This window comes from Botryllus schlosseri, chromosome 15 (assembly GCF_051294905.1).
Source record: "Botryllus schlosseri isolate E-star chromosome 15, Bs_hap1, whole genome shotgun sequence".
Classification (NCBI taxonomy): domain Eukaryota; kingdom Metazoa; phylum Chordata; class Ascidiacea; order Stolidobranchia; family Styelidae; genus Botryllus; species Botryllus schlosseri.
The window spans coordinates 10871144-10888947 of NC_137250.1; the positions used below are offsets into that span (position 1 = coordinate 10871144).

At 42.0% G+C, this 17804-nt stretch overlaps 4 protein-coding genes across 5 annotated transcripts in view; 1 reads left to right on the plus strand and 3 right to left on the minus strand.

Annotated features, from left to right (window-relative positions):
• Window positions 1-17804, minus strand: part of LOC145457714 (D-amino-acid oxidase-like) — a 73126-nt gene that overhangs the window by 8051 nt on the left and 47271 nt on the right. The window lies entirely within an intron of this gene.
• On the plus strand, window positions 347-9200 carry LOC145457692 (phosphoenolpyruvate carboxykinase, cytosolic [GTP]-like). The gene is made up of 13 exons (XM_080335961.1): window positions 347-1019; window positions 1110-1239; window positions 1836-1975; window positions 3188-3372; window positions 4342-4548; window positions 4606-4793; window positions 4995-5108; window positions 5178-5331; window positions 5697-5810; window positions 5873-6010; window positions 6975-7067; window positions 7131-7273; window positions 8247-9200. The coding sequence occupies exons 1-13, from the start codon at window positions 952-954 to the stop codon at window positions 8559-8561; spliced, it is 1989 nt and encodes a 662-aa protein (XP_080192087.1). The 5' UTR covers window positions 347-951; the 3' UTR covers window positions 8562-9200.
• On the minus strand, window positions 8855-10760 carry LOC145457720 (bifunctional peptidase and (3S)-lysyl hydroxylase JMJD7-like). Its single transcript, XM_080335998.1, has 2 exons — window positions 10549-10760; window positions 8855-10493 (listed from the first exon to the last, which is right to left on the minus strand). The coding sequence occupies exons 1-2, from the start codon at window positions 10758-10760 to the stop codon at window positions 9776-9778; spliced, it is 930 nt and encodes a 309-aa protein (XP_080192124.1). The 3' UTR covers window positions 8855-9775.
• Window positions 10815-17804, minus strand: part of LOC145457681 (WD repeat-containing protein 3-like) — a 108294-nt gene continuing 101304 nt past the window's right edge. The window contains exons 1-2 of one of the 2 annotated variants that reach the window (XM_080335939.1): window positions 14454-14756; window positions 10815-14009 (exon numbers count right to left, since the gene is read on the minus strand). In XM_080335939.1, coding sequence (XP_080192065.1) covers window positions 11226-14009; window positions 14454-14465 — 2796 coding nt within the window. In that variant the 5' untranslated portion in view covers window positions 14466-14756 and the 3' untranslated portion in view covers window positions 10815-11225. Of the gene's footprint in view, window positions 14010-14453; window positions 14757-17804 lie in introns of those variants that run through there. The other variant, XM_080335940.1, reaches the window with a different exon arrangement.

Below are 17804 nucleotides of genomic sequence, written 5' to 3' on the forward strand. Positions count from 1 at the left end.
TTGGATCACACCTTCGTGGCGACAGCCAATCGTTCACCGACCTAGCGTCTAAAATTACAGCAGTTTTCCGAGTTTGATCACACCTTTTTCCGGATCGACCAATCAGATCTCGGTGGGCTCCGCCGTTAGACCACATCGGCGTACCTATGACGTGCCTGATTTCTGTCCGGTAATCACGGCAAAGCGATTGGCCGTCGGAGCCTGTTCCGCCCCAATCATGACTTGTAAAACCAGTCCGCGGATATTTCGTCGACGAAATAAGCATTTTTTCGATTGATCAAAAAGTATATATGTTTACAAAATTTCACTCGATTTCAATTCGAGGTTCACGACTGGCGAACCGCGAAACGGGGACTGGCGCTTGTTTTTCCTTGAATTTAAGAATGTGGGATACAGCTTGCTACAGTACCAAAATTCAAAGTCTGGTGTTGGTATTATTCATCAAGCATCTCGCGGGTATAAATTGATGTCGCTGAACGAACTGTAAAAGAGTAAAATTTCTCGTGGCGATAAAAAATCCAATGACGCGGACGCGGCCGTAATTGATTCACTTGATTGTGTCTTTAAATTAGAAACTACGATTGTTCCACCAATTTGTGATTGTCCAGCGGTGGCGAGATAGCGGAAGCTCCATAGCTACAACACTAATGGATTGCGGGTTCCAGGTTGACTCCAAAATTCCTATGCACGTTTAGAGGTTTATCTCGGCTCCTCCTCGCTGTATGATCCGCGAAATTCTAGCACGAAAGTGTGCCGCGGTAAAAAGCGGGTTCAGGAATCGTAATGAAGAATATCGGGCTGGCTTATAATAACTGAAGTAGTCGAAACACCATGATTATTAAAACAACGACAGCGGTAGTAGTCTGTATTCGGTTCTAAAGCGAATGCTTTATGGTTATTATATTTAGTACGTACTTATTGTGTCAATTACGTTTTCGTAAAGTATAAACCATGGCTGCTATCGATGTCACCTCCGTTCAGTCCGCTGGCCTGCCGAAGCGCGCTCGGAAAACCGATGCGTAAGTTTGATGTCGCGTGTTGCACGCCGCGCTGTCCATCGAGATCGTGTTTTCGGCGGGCGTAAAACGCGTGTGAACTTTCGTTGACAGGTCATGCGGGTCTATGGTACACAAGCTATTTCCGACGCACAATTCGGCGAGGGCAATCGCGTGCGGCATAGCCCGATATCAAAAAACGGAAAGAGTGATCAAAGTAGCGCAGTTACCGGCGAGCGTGCAAGTGAGTTATCAGCGTCTTTCACCTTCCTTTTCTATTGCTTACATAGTCGGATATCCGGTATTGCGTGTGTACGTGCAGTGTGGGGCTATCCGAATCGTGACAATATACGACTGGTGTCTATATTATATGCTTTGTTATGAAATAGGGTAATCAAGTTTTATACAATCGCTTGGAAGTGGGCAAATGGAAATTGAATCATTTAAATACAAACGGAATACCCATAATAATATGAATTTGATATCATCAATGTGGTTAGTAGCAGAATACTTGTACTTTTTCAGAATGCTCAAGTAGGTTTTGGATTTTGTAAAGTAGAAACGGCCGAATCTACTGTTTTGAACGACCTACTTGAGTACGGTACTTTGACTTGTCTTGGAAATCAATATCTTGAGCAGAAATTTACGATTTGATCGTATTAATTCTTTTTCATCAACTGGTACATGGAGAAACGTATTTATTGTTGGTTGTAGCTATATTTATGAACACTCTACTTACACCAAATATTATACATTTCCAATAAATCAATGGTATTTTACCGAGCAAGATATTAAACCTCAAACGCTACTCATTTGCTCAAAATTGCTTTGCCATTGCAGCAATACATTGACGAGAAAGCAAGTTTGTGCCAACCAGATGAAGTCCACATATGTGACGGATCTGCGGATGAAAATATGAGATTCATGAAGTCTTTACAAAAAGATGGGATGATAAAGGCGTTGCCGAAATACGACAACTGGTAAGATCTTTGGCGCCTTGGGTGTTGGAAGCAGTTGAAGTGCCAGAGATTTTGGCGTAGAATCGCTATCGTACAAAGGGGTGATCAAATTGGTGAACTCAAACAGATGTGGAAGTAACGCCGACATGTTCTACTTAATTACAGCTGGAAGTAGATAATTAAGATCTTAAAATCACTCCACAAAAGTAGTGATAATTCTAAAAAAATACTTGTGTACTCGGAGAAGATGGAAATACTGTGTTACTGACCGGTGACCACCTATGAAGATCAGTACTACTACCGTAATTTTCCATGTATAGCAAACCCCCATGTATAATACGCACCCTTGAAATGGCATGTCAAAACTGAGGAAAAGCCTGAACCCATGTATAATACGCACCCCCTGTACGACAAGGTGATCAAGCAAGCGTCTGATACGAGAGCATTGTGTTCGTATGGAGCGTGTTTGAAGCAGCAGAGAAGAAAGGTGTATTAACTAGATTTCCACCATAGTGTCATTAGTGTGGGGTGTCAACCAGGCAAACGATACTTTCACACCCTTGCAATGGGTGTAAACTAGTCGAATACATCTACCATGGGTGGAAAATAGGTGCGTAATCAGATTTCCACCCGATTCCGGGCACGATGGCTGGATGTGATGCGCAATTGACAACAAACAAGAAGAAAATTGTAATTGCAAGTTTTATTTCGAGGGAAATTTTTTCAACAATTTTTTCAAAATTCTTGTACCCATGTATAATACGCACCCCCGATTTTAGGACAGAAAAATTTATTAAAATGTGCGTATTATACATGGAAATTTACGGTAAGAGAAATCTGCATCTCTTCGTGAAGAGAAAGAGAGAAACCAGCATATGTGTGTGCTTTATTTATCAAATCATGTATTTATTCTGAATGCAGTTATCGATTACCAGACACCCTCGATATATTCACACCTTCCTCCATCAATTGACGAATTTCACGCTACATCATTGGTTTCTTACATCATACTCATAGGAGCCTGAATCTGTTTTTCTATGTGATGTGTCACTACCCAATTTATGATGACTGTCGATGTGCAATATCGGTCAGAATCTCTGAATTACTCAGAACGGAAATTGAGCAATTCTATGACATCACTCGGCTTCCTTATCGCAACCTTTGCATGAATGTTCAAGGGTCAAGACTTTGTAGAGATATGCTCGTGATAAAGGTCATTTTGTCACTTCACAGCTGGCTAGCTCGCACAGACCCAAAAGATGTCGCGAGAGTTGAAAGTAAAACCGTGATATCTTCCGAAAAACGGAGCGACACGATACCAACCCCCAAGGATGGCGTCGAAGGAAAATTAGGGTATTGGATGTCACCGGCAGATTTGCAAAATGCTATCAAAGAACGGTTTACCGGCTGTATGCAAGGTACTACAATATTGCAGTTGGACATTGTCGACTGCTTAATACTTGTCCAATAGGATGTCTTAATGGTCTTGTTATTCAAATTTTAATGTGACATTACAATGCCATGCCAAATGAATGTATCAATTTGTTCAATTTAGCATAGGAAAAGTGTCATTGTTTAATAATGTTAATTATCGTTCTGCATGAGTTTTGAAGGGTACCCTAGAATACAAACATCCATACCCTTGTTGCAACCAAATAGGGTAAGGTAATCATACCAATTTCATTTACTGTCGAATTTAGTCAGTAGACTTGCTTTTAACAAACAAAGGCTAAGTAAGTATGATTTCATTTGTGAATATGATACTAGGGATGAGATTTATTCATGAATGAGATTATATAGCTACCAATACTTGTGAATTCCTGTGCAAATCAAGTATTACTGCAGTGTGCTGTTTTAAAAATCCCTTGCATGCGTGATTATTCCGTGACCACTCTCATGCTTATGACCTTTTTTAACTATGGCAGTTTGATGCTCACCTAGTAGACTGATGACCGAGCGTTTCCCTAATGTCTAAAGTTGGCCTGTTGGCCATATTCAACAAAGAATGAGATGATTACGTTGTCAGCCAGTGAATGCGGTTCGATTGACAAGCCGGTAATTGCGGTAATTAATCATCGAATAGCGCAGGGGTGGGCAGATCTGATTCATGCGCGAGCCGCATAGCACCTTCCCCTAAAATTTGCAAGTCTTACGCAAACCACAAGGAAAAAACAACACAGAGACAATACGCATATTGTTGATACGCGATAAAACGCACCAATTCTAAGGTTAAACCTTTCTTGCAAAATGGGGAAACGCACATATGCATTGTGAAGTCATTAAAGAGCCGCAGTCGAAGGCTTGGAAGAGCCGCATGCTGCTCGCGAGCCACAGTTTGCCCACCCCCGGAATAGTGTGATCGAAATCTTGTTTCATTTTCAATTCAGGTCGTACGATGTACGTCATTCCGTTCAGCATGGGTCCGCTCGGAGGTCCGATTTCAAAGTACGGAATCGAGCTGACAGACTCGAAATACGTCGCGGCTAGCATGAGAATTATGACGCGTGTTACGCCTCGAGTACTCGATTACATTGACGGTGGCGAGGATTTCGTGAAGTGCCTTCACAGTGTCGGCGCGCCGTTGCCTCTTACAAGTACGTTGATTTTATTGCTCCAGTTACAATAACTTTCATTCGATGCGTTATTTGAAGGGGAACTCGTGAATAACTGGCCGTGCGATCCGGAGAACGTTTTAGTGTCTCATATCCCGGCCAACAATGAGATTATGTCGTACGGATCTGGGTATGGTGGGAACTCGTTGCTGGGGAAGAAATGTTTCGCTTTGCGTATCGGTTCCACGATTGCAAAGCGGGAGGGTTGGCTTGCCGAGCATATGCTGGTAAGTACACTACTGTTGTCAGAGCTGATATAATGAATCATGGGTAGGAACCTTCTGATTAAAATCATAAAAGTGATGGAAATCTATCCCAAAGGCACTTATTTATACTTAACCAAATCCATTATGTAAGAACTTCATGACTGACTTCCCCTATGATCAACTTCATCTTGAGATGCTCGTTAAAAATAGCTACACATTCAGATACTCGGCATCACAAATCCGGAAGGAAAGAAAAAGTATATTGCGGCGGCATTCCCGAGCGCTTGCGGCAAAACGAATCTCGCGATGATGCAGCCGTCACTGCCAGGATGGAAGGTATCTACGATCATTAATATAATAGGTAATAGGAAGAGGGAAACTTAACGGTGTCCCGATATTTTGCAGATTGAATGCGTCGGAGATGACATTGCCTGGATGAAATTCGATGGCGAGGGAAGGCTGAGAGCCATTAATCCTGAAAACGGCTTCTTCGGAGTGGCTCCGGGAACTTCCATGAAAACCAACCCGAACGCCATGAAAACCTGCATGACGAATACAGGTAATCCAAGACTAGCCAAAAATTATGAGATAGCCTCTTTTTTCAAACTTACTTACACTTGGGTAAATTTTCGTCATGCATCTACTCTCAGCATTGGTACGATAAGCTGTGTTATACTTATGATCACGAAGAACATATGTGATGATCGGGAGCTGATATTTATTTCTTTGTCGGACCAAACACCAAACATTATATTTTCATATATCATTCTTCTTTCATAGAAGGTAAATTTCAACAGTCTCACTGTATGTAATGTCACAGTGATTGATACTAGACTTGGAATCGGATCAATTCTGTACTAGAGTTTGGTCGTTGGATATATTTGAGTTTATTGTGATATTGTAATGTGAACAATGTGTTTCCAGTGTTCACAAACGTAGCCGAGACCTCGGACGGTGGTGTGTACTGGGAAGGGATGGATGAACCGATACCAGATGGCGTGGACATTACGTCTTGGAAAAATGAGAAGTGGACGCCTGGTATAGAAGTTGTGTGCTCGTTACGTTTTCAGCAAAATCCATATCGTCGATTTACCATTCAGGCAGTGAAGAATTGGCGGCCCATGCCAACTCGAGATTCTGCGCACCCGCCGGACAGTGCCCCGCCATGGACGCGGACTGGGAAAGTCCAGACGGGGTCCCGATAGACGCCATTATTTTCGGCGGTAGACGGCCGCAAGGTTAGTGAACGTTTATATGATGTAATCTAAGGTCTGAATCTAGTGGCTTGGCATATCAGAGTCAAATTAATCAAGTACCCCTTCTGCTTGAACACATTTTTTGTAAAACCACTTACTTTTTGCAATATAGATTTTGACAAGTAGAAAATGCTATTTGGATGAGTTTGCTTCGCTTTTGCGAGTGAAACTGTCATCATAATTGCATGAAATGCATTTATATCGCGATAATGGAGCATATATTTAAAACTGCACATTAGGGATGTTCAAAAATAACTCTTTTTCTCAAATCGCGGAGATACACTGATTAAATTGTTGGGTTGTCTAAAAAATCGCTGCGCACCAAATTTGGCTCAATTCCAAACAGTATACGCCGACGCAGAACCAATTGAATTTTTTAAATTTTTTTTCAAAAAAATTTTTTTTCGAATTTTGCTGTCAACCCCTTGAAATTGTTGAGCTGTCTACAAAAACAATACAAAACAACTTTGTCACAATTCCAACCCGTAGCAGCGAAGTTATTTGAGTTTTTCATTTATTACTCTAGCTAGGATTTTCCTCCGTCAATGCTATTTTTGCGAATCCAAAACTTTCAACTTCGCTTCAATCGGTTGGAAGTGGGCAAAAATTGTTATACATCTTTCTTTTAGGCCACTTGACAATTATATGTGGTTGACAGTAATATTTGAATTTTTTTTACTCAATTTTTCAGGCAACCTAACAATTTAATCAAAGAATCCCTGGAATCCGTGAAAAAAGTAATTTTGAACAACCCTACTACACATATGTCTGATGTCCTTGGTCATTTTCTGTTAGTTGCGAAGATTGATCTTGTGAATTCAAAAGTATCCACCTCACGACCAAATCTTCTTTTTGACATGTGTTTGAAATTTCTACGTTTCCTTCTGCTTTCACTTGAAAATCTACTAATTACTTTTACCAACCTGCATATCATTGAATTTACCAGGAGTGCCGTTGGTGTACGAGGCTTTCGACTGGAGACACGGCGTGTTTATCGGCGCCTCTATGAGATCCGAAGCGACTGCCGCGGCTGAATTTGGTGAGAATGAGAGTCTTTTCACTCTGACACGTACAACATCACGACATTTCTTTTCTTTCACAGGTGGCAAGAAGATCATGCATGATCCGTTCGCGATGAGACCTTTTTTCGGATACAACTTCGGACATTACCTCGAGCACTGGCTGAGCATTGACAAGCCGGGGCGTCATATACCGAAGGTCTTCCACGTCAATTGGTTTCGAAAGGTTTGCTTGTTCTTTACCCAAACTTTCTGTTCACTCAGGCCATTGATTTTGAGAACGCTGCTAGGAAAAAAATTGAAGCGTCCATCGCACGGTGTTGTTTTGGAGTGCGTTGGCATAGACCCAATAGAAAGAACTCGTATACTTTAAGATTTTATAATCTTTTTGATCGTAATGTAATATCTTTTCACGTTACAATAACCTGTTGTACGGCGTGTCAGATTGTCATATGTCAACCTCGTTAGGCGCTTCATCTCACGCTCAAAATAGATATCGCATTTAATCTCCGCACGCCCGATTGCATATTTCTTCATCAGAATTATCCCACCGTACATTGTTAGTAGGACTTGATGCCTTCTTCTTTCTCAAACTCAACATTTTGACGCCCAAACACATTTGACTGCACTCTTTGCTGCGTTAATGCGCCAATTTTTACGAGCAAAATGGGGTGATTTCGTCCTTGGAAGCTAGTAGGGGTCCTTCACAAGCGTGTGGTAATGTCGATTTATAATTCTTTTTACTCATAATGCTCTCACCTGCTCACCTGCTGGGGAAAATAGATTACCATTCCAATTACAACTTGGTATGATGTCATAACAGTAATAATGACCTGGAAACGTCAAAAATGTATAGAAATGCTGTATTCTGTCTAAATATATTTTAAAATACTGTATTTCTTGACCATGACTACTATTTCATCGCGATTTGTGACAAAGCCGCACGTTGATCACTAACTCGCAGAAATGTCATTCCATAAATATTCATAGCCTTGTGCAACACATTTTCAGTGTCGAGTTAAGACCAACCAAGTAAAATCACATAGACCGGTATTTATTTCTCAAAGTAATTAATAATTCGCTACTCGACTCGAATCATCGCAATTGATGCTTTACTTGTATTCGAGTACTCGAAGTAGTGCCCAGGCCTAGTATAACGATATCTATTGAACAATATGAAATTGTTTATTCCATTTCAGGGCGCCGACGGCAAGTTCATTTGGCCCGGCTTTGGCGAAAACATTCGCGTTTTGGAATGGATATTCGGAAGAATGGACGGAGCAGAAAACGCAGTCAAATCTCCGATCGGTCTCCTGCCGTCCGAAGGGGCCATCAACCTGGACGGCTTGAACGAGAATGTGGACATGAAGGAGCTTTTCGAATTGCCGAAAGGATTCTGGCAGCAGGAAACGGAAGAGATAAAGAAATATTTTGACGAACAAGTCACGACAGACTTGCCCACGGACGTTGCCCAGGAGTTGAACAGCTTGAAAGAGCGAGTCGACTCTATGTGAAAATTTGTTTTTATCGATTTTCTCTCTTTTCATTCACTTGCCTACCGTCTCTTGGTGGCCGTTGATTGCTGTCTAATCGGACATACCGCGTGTTTCAAGACTGGCATGCAGTCATCGCACTCAGTTACGGCACACGGAGATTTTGCCCTAGTATCGTAAACATAGACGGGTGTGTTTTAAGCGCATGATTTTGAATATTTGCAAGCAAAACGCGTATTGACAATTGACACGTCATAAATCTGGGTGGAACGGCTGCATGTGCGTATTTTGACATTGTGTTCGAGCACTTAACCCTTTTTATTGTTATCGGTGATTATTCGCGACAATGCACTGTCGGCGATATTTTCTTATAGCGCATGTGACAGAAGAGCATCAAATTAGTTTGGATCGGAGATTTCGACGCTCTACATCAGTCGCAAAAGATGATTTATTTTGTTACGAGCCTGTCTCTCTCAACATATTTATTGTCTTACCTTTGGAAATGTGCAAGTCGACTGTATTTATTGTGAGCGCCGTCTTCTTACACTGTACGGGCGGACTAAGAATCAAGCTGCCGCCGTTTACATCCGACGGCCAAATCTCTCTATTTTTAATTCCCTCATTCGTTTGAATAAACCTCTGGCTTTGCTTCACGCAAAATAGCCTGCTTGCATGGCGTTCGCTGAAATAGGTGCGCTAGGTTTAATGCGTGACACGTTCAGTTCTTTCAGCACGAAAGTAGCTTGAGAAAGTTACTCAACCACTTTTCTCCTCATTTTGGTCACTGCGGTGTATCAGCCTAACAATCGAAAGATGAGACGGATAGTTTTCAATTCACATTTATTCGAGCAAGCTGCACGAAAAAAGAAAATAATAGTGATTCGTATTTGCAATGAGATGTATTTTTTGCGGTTACTAGAATATTTTGACACTCGATGTGTATTTCATATATTCAGTTTTTTTCTGCATACGCTTCATGCAGATCGGATTGCGGAAGTTCTGAGTGCATTTTAGACCAACTATTGCCTAGTTCCAGATCTATCAATTTTGACAGAATATCATCATTAATTTCTTATGATTTTCAAAATGTTCAGGCCTGATAGGGCTCGTCGCCTCGCCATAAACTCTATGGATTGTGTTGTCCTCGAGTTGAGGACCGCTGACATAGACAATCATTAATTGCAATGTCCACCCACATGAACGGAGGTAATATTGTATCGGCGTTAAAAATTCAATCATCTACCAAGCAATCCGTTCAACTTGTCAAGAGTTTGAAAGTATGCATATTTGACATCGAACTCCATGTCATACCAATAGTTAACTGCGATTGTACCATCCGTTTGCGAAACGTGATGAAACCACAGGGCAGGAAGATACAATAGATCTCCAGCTTTTACAGTACATGTGATTTTCTTGGCTTTTTTGTACATGGGATACTCGTTATATTTTGGGTTGGCTGGATCTACGCTCACCCAAGGTACTGGTGTTGATGAGATATCTTGCACAGTCCATGTACCATTCGTTTTCAAATATTGAGCTAGTGGGTAAGATTTGTGGGGTATAAAAGGCCGGTCTGTAGGCGAGTGTAGAATGAATTCCTTAGCGCCCTTTACGACTACATATATATTCTCATAATGATCCTTATGCATCGATGTGACGGACCTGGCAGAACCCATCCAGAAGTTAACCGCATCCGGCTTAGCTCCTAACGCCTCAGTTGCCCAAGAGATCTCTTCCACTACATCAGGAAGTAGTTCTGGCATGTCAAGGGTCAAATTAGAGTTTTGCTTCTGTATATAGAATACGTCTGACGTCTCATCATCCATTTCATTCAAGAATTCGTCAAAAGTCATCTCTCTTTCCTCTGGCAGTATAAATTTTCCATTGTTCACAGCATCCGCCCGGCCATTGGGTGTAACCGCGACTGACAAGACCTTATCGCCATATTTCTCCCTGTTAAACAAGTCCGTCACATAATGCCGTCGCGACTAAATGTGAAACAGTGCACCTGAAATATTTAGATGACCATTTCTTACACGCAGGCCAGTCGGCAGCACCGCCTTCCACAACGAACGGCCGGTTTTGAGCGACCCAGTGGCGATAAAATTCCAAGGCGGTGGGTGGTGATTTCAATCTGGGCACCACATCGTGGATATATAACTCTCTCGCCTCTTCTGCACTCTCATATAAACACTGCTCTACAGCTGTAGAAGAATGCATTACTATGCGTCCTAAATTGAAAATGAATCTTGCGATTATGAATGAAGCGGCATGTAGAATTTGACGTTATATTGTCCCACAAATAACCAACCTGATCACATACCATTATAAAACACTGCTGTAATCAAACAGTATTGCGTTGAACAGGTTTAAATTGACAAGTATATTCACATGGTGTCAAAAAGCATTAATTGCCTAAATTTAGCAGTGACATTGCGTGTTCCACTATTTAGAAATTGTTCCCATATCATTCATCGAATGAAACAGATATCGATCCGCCATCCATCTGTGGTTTTTCATCCAGAAAATCTTCTCCAAACACGTGCACACGAATTTGCAGCCATAACCAAAATAGGTCCTCCCGAAACCCGATGCTACCGTTTTCTAATTTCCAGCATCATTGGTTGATGTCATGATGATGATAGTACTACTACCTCATGTACGTGCAGTGCTGCAGCCCCCGTTCTACATGGTTAACAGAGCATGTTCTTTCTTTTTCCTTCGCTTTTTCTTCTGTTGGTAGCTATCTGTAGCATCTTCAAAGAAGCTGATATCGTTCTTCGATTCCATTTCTCTTTTCAAGTGCGACAAATAAGCCAGATTAAATCCGATCGCGCCACGCAAGTCCCCGACGCTGGCATCGGCGTTCGCTTCCAGACTCTCCAAAACCGGCACAAGCTCCTTGCTAGTCGATATCAGCTTGTAGTGTAGCTTCAACAGGAACAATAGACACCGGCACGACAATTCCACCTCCCACCCTTTCGAGACGTACTCGTTCAACAGTTTGAAAATGTCAGGAACGTACGAGAAAGGCAAGACAAGTAAGGATTCCTCTAACTCGGCCGATTTAACTCTCCTTATCGTCTCGAGCACGTATCTTTTCGAAGAGATATTACCGTGCGCGAGTAGTAAAGGATGTGTCGGTCCTTTATCATTGGGAGGCTTCATATTTTCTACCCGGTGTAATTCGACGGCTTCCATTATGCTTTCCGCGCCTTTTACAGACTCGATCGTTGGTTTACTGACACGACCCGATTCGATATCTTCGTCTTTCGTGAGTGACGAAGGAGCCAGACTTTTGACGAGCCTGTCATTATCTTCTTCTTCTCTCATCTGCTCTTGCTCCTCGTCTGGTATTACAATCTCATTGGATCTACTCCACAGACGGAGCGACATATCGACCCCGCAGGACAACACGAAATCTCCTTGCGGATCAATCGCGATTGCCGAGACACCGCCGATATGTCCTTTTAAGGTTTGTACGTGCAGGAATTTGTCAGCGTCCCACTGTTTGATTTCCCCATCGCGCCCGGCGCTGAATAAGAGATGAGTTTCCGGCACGAATTTTACCCCGCATATATTGTCGTCGTGCGCGAAAATGCTTTTGTGACAGTCTCCGAAATCCAACCCCCACAATTTTATGTTGCGGTCCGTAGAACCAGTCGCGATCAACGTCGAATCGTCGCTTATGCTAAGACACGTCACCGGCAAGGAATGGCCATAAAGTGACAAAAAGAATTTCAGTGAGTCCACATAGAACAGTTGCACGGTGCAGTTTAAAAGAGCGCACGCGATCAGCTTTCTATTCGGCGTGAACTCGATGACGCTGACTTCCTCGTCGAGTTTCAAAGTGCGGCTATGTGTGAGAGTGAGCCTTTTTGCAGTTTTGGAAAACTCCTCGTCCAAAACGAGGTCGAAACTCCAGAATTTGACAGATTTATCCTTGCTCGCAGTGGCGCAACCTTGCTTACCAGCATATAACGCGATCGAGGTGACAGTATCACTATGAGCGCCCTCCACATTTTCCACACATTTCCCAGACGGTATATCATGTATTTCAACATTTCCTTTCGCCGTGCCTGCCACAAATTGCCTGTCGCCGGGTATAAACATGCAAGCAGACGCACGGTCCGTTTCGCATGTCTGAATACACTCGTGACTCACTCGATTCCAGAGTTTTATTGAATTGGCGGACGCGCTCAACATCGCTAGCCCGTCCGATGTAAAGCTGAGACACTTGGAAATGCTTCTGTGACCAGCTATATCCAGTTTGGCAGTCAGAGTTATTTCGGGTTGAATCAAGTCTGTGTTGAGACTTTTAACAACGATCTGATTGTTTTGCAGAAGACAGACAACGCAGTAAGAGTCTCCATCTTTCGAGACGTCAATGGATCTCACTTTACCGGGAGTCTTAAACTTGCCGACGTTCGTAAACACGTCGCGACTATCGTAATTATCAGAATCCGCCGTCGTGACATTCTCGTTTGCATTTTCCTGAGATTCGTCCATTTTACGTTTCAATTTTTTCAATCGCTTCTTCTGATAGACCTTCATTTCGTCTTTGCTCCTAATTTTGAACAATTCCACAAATTTCCCGGTACCGTGGCAAGCGACCAATCGGCCGTCTGCGCTTTGTCTCAGGGTAACAACGCGATCCGTTTCTTCCCTCAGAACAGACCCGATACTCCTGCTCGATATTTTACTGGAGTATTCTGTAGAGTCTTCATTTATGTCTTCAGCATCATCGGGGCTAGGTGTTTTGATATCTTCTTTCGTGTCGGAAAAATTCAATTTCCAAACACGTAATGAACTGTCAGAACTTCCAGTAATAATTAATTCGTTTTTGTGACTCATCAGAAACCCCCATACCTCGGCCCTGTGGCCGACCATTGTTTTAAAGCAATGCTGGGTGTCCAAGTCCCACCATTTCACCAACGTGTCTTTAGATGATGTCACCAAGCAATTTTGTCCTTCGACGAACTTACAACATGTAACTTGGTCTTTGTGACCGTTCAATTTGTAAAGACCGCTTTCGTTAACCAGGTCCCAGACAATAACCTCGCCGTCATTAGCACCGGAGGCTAGCCTCAAACCATCGGATTCGTACACGATAGACGTAACACCAGATTTATGTCCATTGTATGTAATGAGCATCTCCGATGTCAAAAGGCTAAACACTTTGACCGAGCCGTTCGAGTAACCCACACTTAGGTGCTGTCCGTCGGGACTTGCAGCAACTACCGTAGCGGCGGCCTTATCCCCTCTTAGGATCATCACTTTGCGATTGGTTCTGATATCCCAGATATTGACATGTTCGCATGAGCCTACTGCCACAAATCGGGTTTTAGTACCGCGTAGTGATAAGAAGACAATGTTGCATCGACTGCTACCGATGACTCCAAACTGGGCCAGTGGCAGATATCTCAGGTATTGCTTAGATAGGCCCATTTTTGAAATGAGCAGACGTATCTGAAATTGATATTATGAAATCAGTGAAATGTAAACATCAAGCATTGTGCGAAACACTTACAAAAATTGTTAACTATAACATATATGACAATATTTTGATATGTTATGCATCCATGTTTAAAATGAACAGTAATGCAAAATAAGGTCAATCGCTACATGCAGGAGAGCTACAATAATGTAAGGGTTGTGGGTGAAAATCTGTAAGTTTGGGGGTCCCAAGGATTGGGGTGAGAGTCATCAAGGTTGGGTGTTAATTCATCTGGGTTGGAAGTTGGGGTCGTCGTCCTCACTCCTCAGCAGTCGACATCAAAGCTTGGGTTTGGGGATAGGTTCATTAGCGATGTAATCATTATTGCGCGCGGACTGACCTCATTTTGCACGTAACGAACTAACGATAGATCTTATTTTGATGTGACTGACCTCATTGCGCACGTAGCAACTGACCTTATTTTGCATGCGATCACATCACACTGACACTCCAGTCGACCAGTCCTCGGCATTAGCATTACAACCCGGTGACTTCGATAAATTCATATTAATGCAAGTTTTTAAACAGGACTACGATCTATGTGGCTCATACCAGTCACACATTACGAAAAACAGTCACAGTCGCAAGCTTTTCCTGACTAACTGATCCTGCGCAACGCAGCTCAGTGATCGCACCGAACACGCTTCAGGTTTCAGTTCACACGCTGTTTGTTGTTCGTCGTTTAGCTCAGTGGTCGTATTCTACATTCTTTGGTCGTATCTTTTGTGGTCCTCAATCAGCATGTGTTTCTCACTATGATTCTGGCAGAATTCCCTCACATCATATGGAAATAGTACTGAAGTGGTCCTGGCGGAATTTCGGCGGAATATTTGTGATCACGTGAAACACTATTTTCGCGAACGCAGAATATTAACCCTCAACCGATGCACGGCAAATATCATATTTCAGGCTGGATACGAAAGTGTACCTCACCTACGATTCAGATAATTAACACATCAAATTACTTTATTTAAAATCAATTTCTAGATTCCAGATCGTCCTGCTTAATTACGAACACGAGGACCAAGGCTACGTTATATTGCGCTGTCGGGCATTGTTGGCCGCCATTTCAATGTATGGCAAATTCCACATTCAAGGCCGGATTTAAAAGTGTACCTCACCTACAATTCAGATAATTAACACATCATCGGAAAGAGCTTTCAAATTACTTTATTTAAAATCCATTTCTATATTCCAGATCGTCCTGCTTAATTACGAACACGAGGACCAAGGCTACGTTATATTGCGCTGTCGGGCAATGTTGGCCGCCATTTCAATGTATGGCAAATTCCACATTCAAGGCCGGATTTAAAAGTGTACCTCACCCACAATTCAGATAATTAACACATCATCGGAAAGAGCTTTCAAATTACTTTATTTAAAATCCAATTCTAGATTCCAGATCGCCCTGCTTAATTACGAACACGATGACCAAGTTACGTATATTGCGCTGTCGGGCATTATTCGCCGCCATTTTAGTGTATGGCAAATTCCACATTCAAGGCCGGATTTAAAAGTGTACCTCACCTACAATTCAGATAATTAACACATCATCGGAAAGAGCGTTCAAATTACTTTATTTAAAATCCATTTCTATATTCCAGATCGTCCTGCTTAATTACGAACACGAGGACCAAGGCTACGTTATATTGCGCTGTCTGGCATTGTTGGCCGCCATTTCAATGTATGGCAAATTCCACATTCAAGGCCGGATTTAAAAGTGTACCTCACCTATAATTCAGATAATTAACACATCATCGGAAAGAGCTTTCAAATTACTTTATTTAAAATCCATTTCTAGATTCCAGATCGTCCTGCTTAATTACGAACACGAGGACCAAGGCTACGTTATATTGCGCTGTCGGGCAATGTTGGCCGCCATTTCAATGTATGGAAAATTCCACATTCAAGGCCGGATTTAAAAGTGTACCTCACCTACAATTCAGATAATTAACACATCATCGGAAAGAGCGTTCAAATTACTTTATTTAAAATCCATTTCTATATTCCAGATCGTCCTGCTTAATTGCGAACACGAGGACCAAGGCTACGTTATATTGCGCTGTCTGGCATTGTTGGCCGCCATTTCAATGTATGGCAAATTCCACATTCAAGGCCGGATTTAAAAGTGTACCTCACCTATAATTCAGATAATTAACACATCATCGGAAAGAGCTTTCAAATTACTTTATTTAAAATCCAATTCTAGATTCCAGATCGCCCTGCTTAATTACGAACACGATGACCAAGTTACGTATATTGCGCTGTCGGGCATTATTCGCCGCCATTTTAGTGTATGGCAAATTCCACATTCAAGGCCGGATTTAAAAGTGTACCTCACCCACAATTCAGATAATTAACACATCATCGGAAAGAGCGTTCAAATTACTTTATTTAAAATCCATTTCTATATTCCAGATCGTCCTGCTTAATTACGAACACGAGGACCAAGGCTACGTTATATTGCGCTGTCTGGCATTGTTGGCCGCCATTTCAATGTATGGCAAATTCCACATTCAAGGCCGGATTTAAAAGTGTACCTCACCTATAATTCAGATAATTAACACATCATCGGAAAGAGCTTTCAAATTACTTTATTTAAAATCCATTTCTAGATTCCAGATCGTCCTGCTTAATTACGAACACGAGGACCAAGGCTACGTTATATTGCGCTGTCGGGCAATGTTGGCCGCCATTTCAATGTATGGAAAATTCCACATTCAAGGCCGGATTTAAAAGTGTACCTCACCTACAATTCAGATAATTAACACATCATCGAAAAGAGCGTTCAAATTACTTTATTTAAAATCCATTTCTATATTCCAGATCGTCCTGCTTAATTACAAACACGAGGACCAAGGCTACGTTATATTGCGCTGTCGGGCATTGTTGACCGCCATTTCAATGTATGGCAAATTCCACATTCAAGGCCGGATTTAAAAGTGTACCTCACCTACAATTCAGATAATTAACACATCATCGGAAAGAGCGTTCAAATTACTTTATTTAAAATCCATTTCTATATTCCAGATCGTCCTGCTTAATTGCGAACACGAGGACCAAGGCTACGTTATATTGCGCTGTCTGGCATTGTTGGCCGCCATTTCAATGTATGGCAAATTCCACATTCAAGGCCGGATTTAAAAGTGTACCTCACCTATAATTCAGATAATTAACACATCATCGGAAAGAGCTTTCAAATTACTTTATTTAAAATCCAATTCTAGATTCCAGATCGCCCTGCTTAATTACGAACACGATGACCAAGTTACGTATATTGCGCTGTCGGGCATTATTCGCCGCCATTTTAGTGTATGGCAAATTCCACATTCAAGGCCGGATTTAAAAGTGTACCTCACCCACAATTCAGATAATTAACACATCATCGGAAAGAGCGTTCAAATTACTTTATTTAAAATCCATTTCTATATTCCAGATCGTCCTGCTTAATTACGAACACGACGACCAAGGCTACGTTATATTGCGCTGTCTGGCATTGTTGGCCGCCATTTCAATGTATGGCAAATTCCACATTCAAGGCCGGATTTAAAAGTGTACCTCACCCACAATTCAGATAATTAACACATCATCGGAAAGAGCTTTCAAATTACTTTATTTAAAATCCATTTCTAGATTCCAGATCGTCCTGCTTAATTACGAACACGAGGACCAAGGCTACGTTATATTGCGCTGTCGGGCAATGTTGGCCGCCATTTCAATGTATGGAAAATTCCACATTCAAGGCCGGATTTAAAAGTGTACCTCAC

What these genes read in the sequence shown, in the direction of transcription:
- LOC145457692 (XM_080335961.1), top strand. Translation starts at nt 952, where the DNA reads ATGGCTGCTATCGATGTCACCTCCGTTCAGTCCGCTGGCCTGCCGAAG. An exon ending in CGCGCTCGGAAAACCGATGC is followed by an intron (nt 1,020 to 1,109) that starts GTAAGTTTGATG and finishes TTTCGTTGACAG; the next exon opens with GTCATGCGGGTCTATGGTAC. An exon ending in CGTCACTGCCAGGATGGAAG is followed by an intron (nt 5,109 to 5,177) that starts GTATCTACGATC and finishes GATATTTTGCAG; the next exon opens with ATTGAATGCGTCGGAGATGA.
- LOC145457720 (XM_080335998.1), bottom strand. Translation starts at nt 10,760, where the DNA reads ATGCATTCTTCTACAGCTGTAGAGCAGTGTTTATATGAGAGTGCAGAA. An exon ending in TGGTCATCTAAATATTTCAG is followed by an intron (nt 10,494 to 10,548) that starts GTGCACTGTTTC and finishes CTTGTTTAACAG; the next exon opens with GGAGAAATATGGCGATAAGG.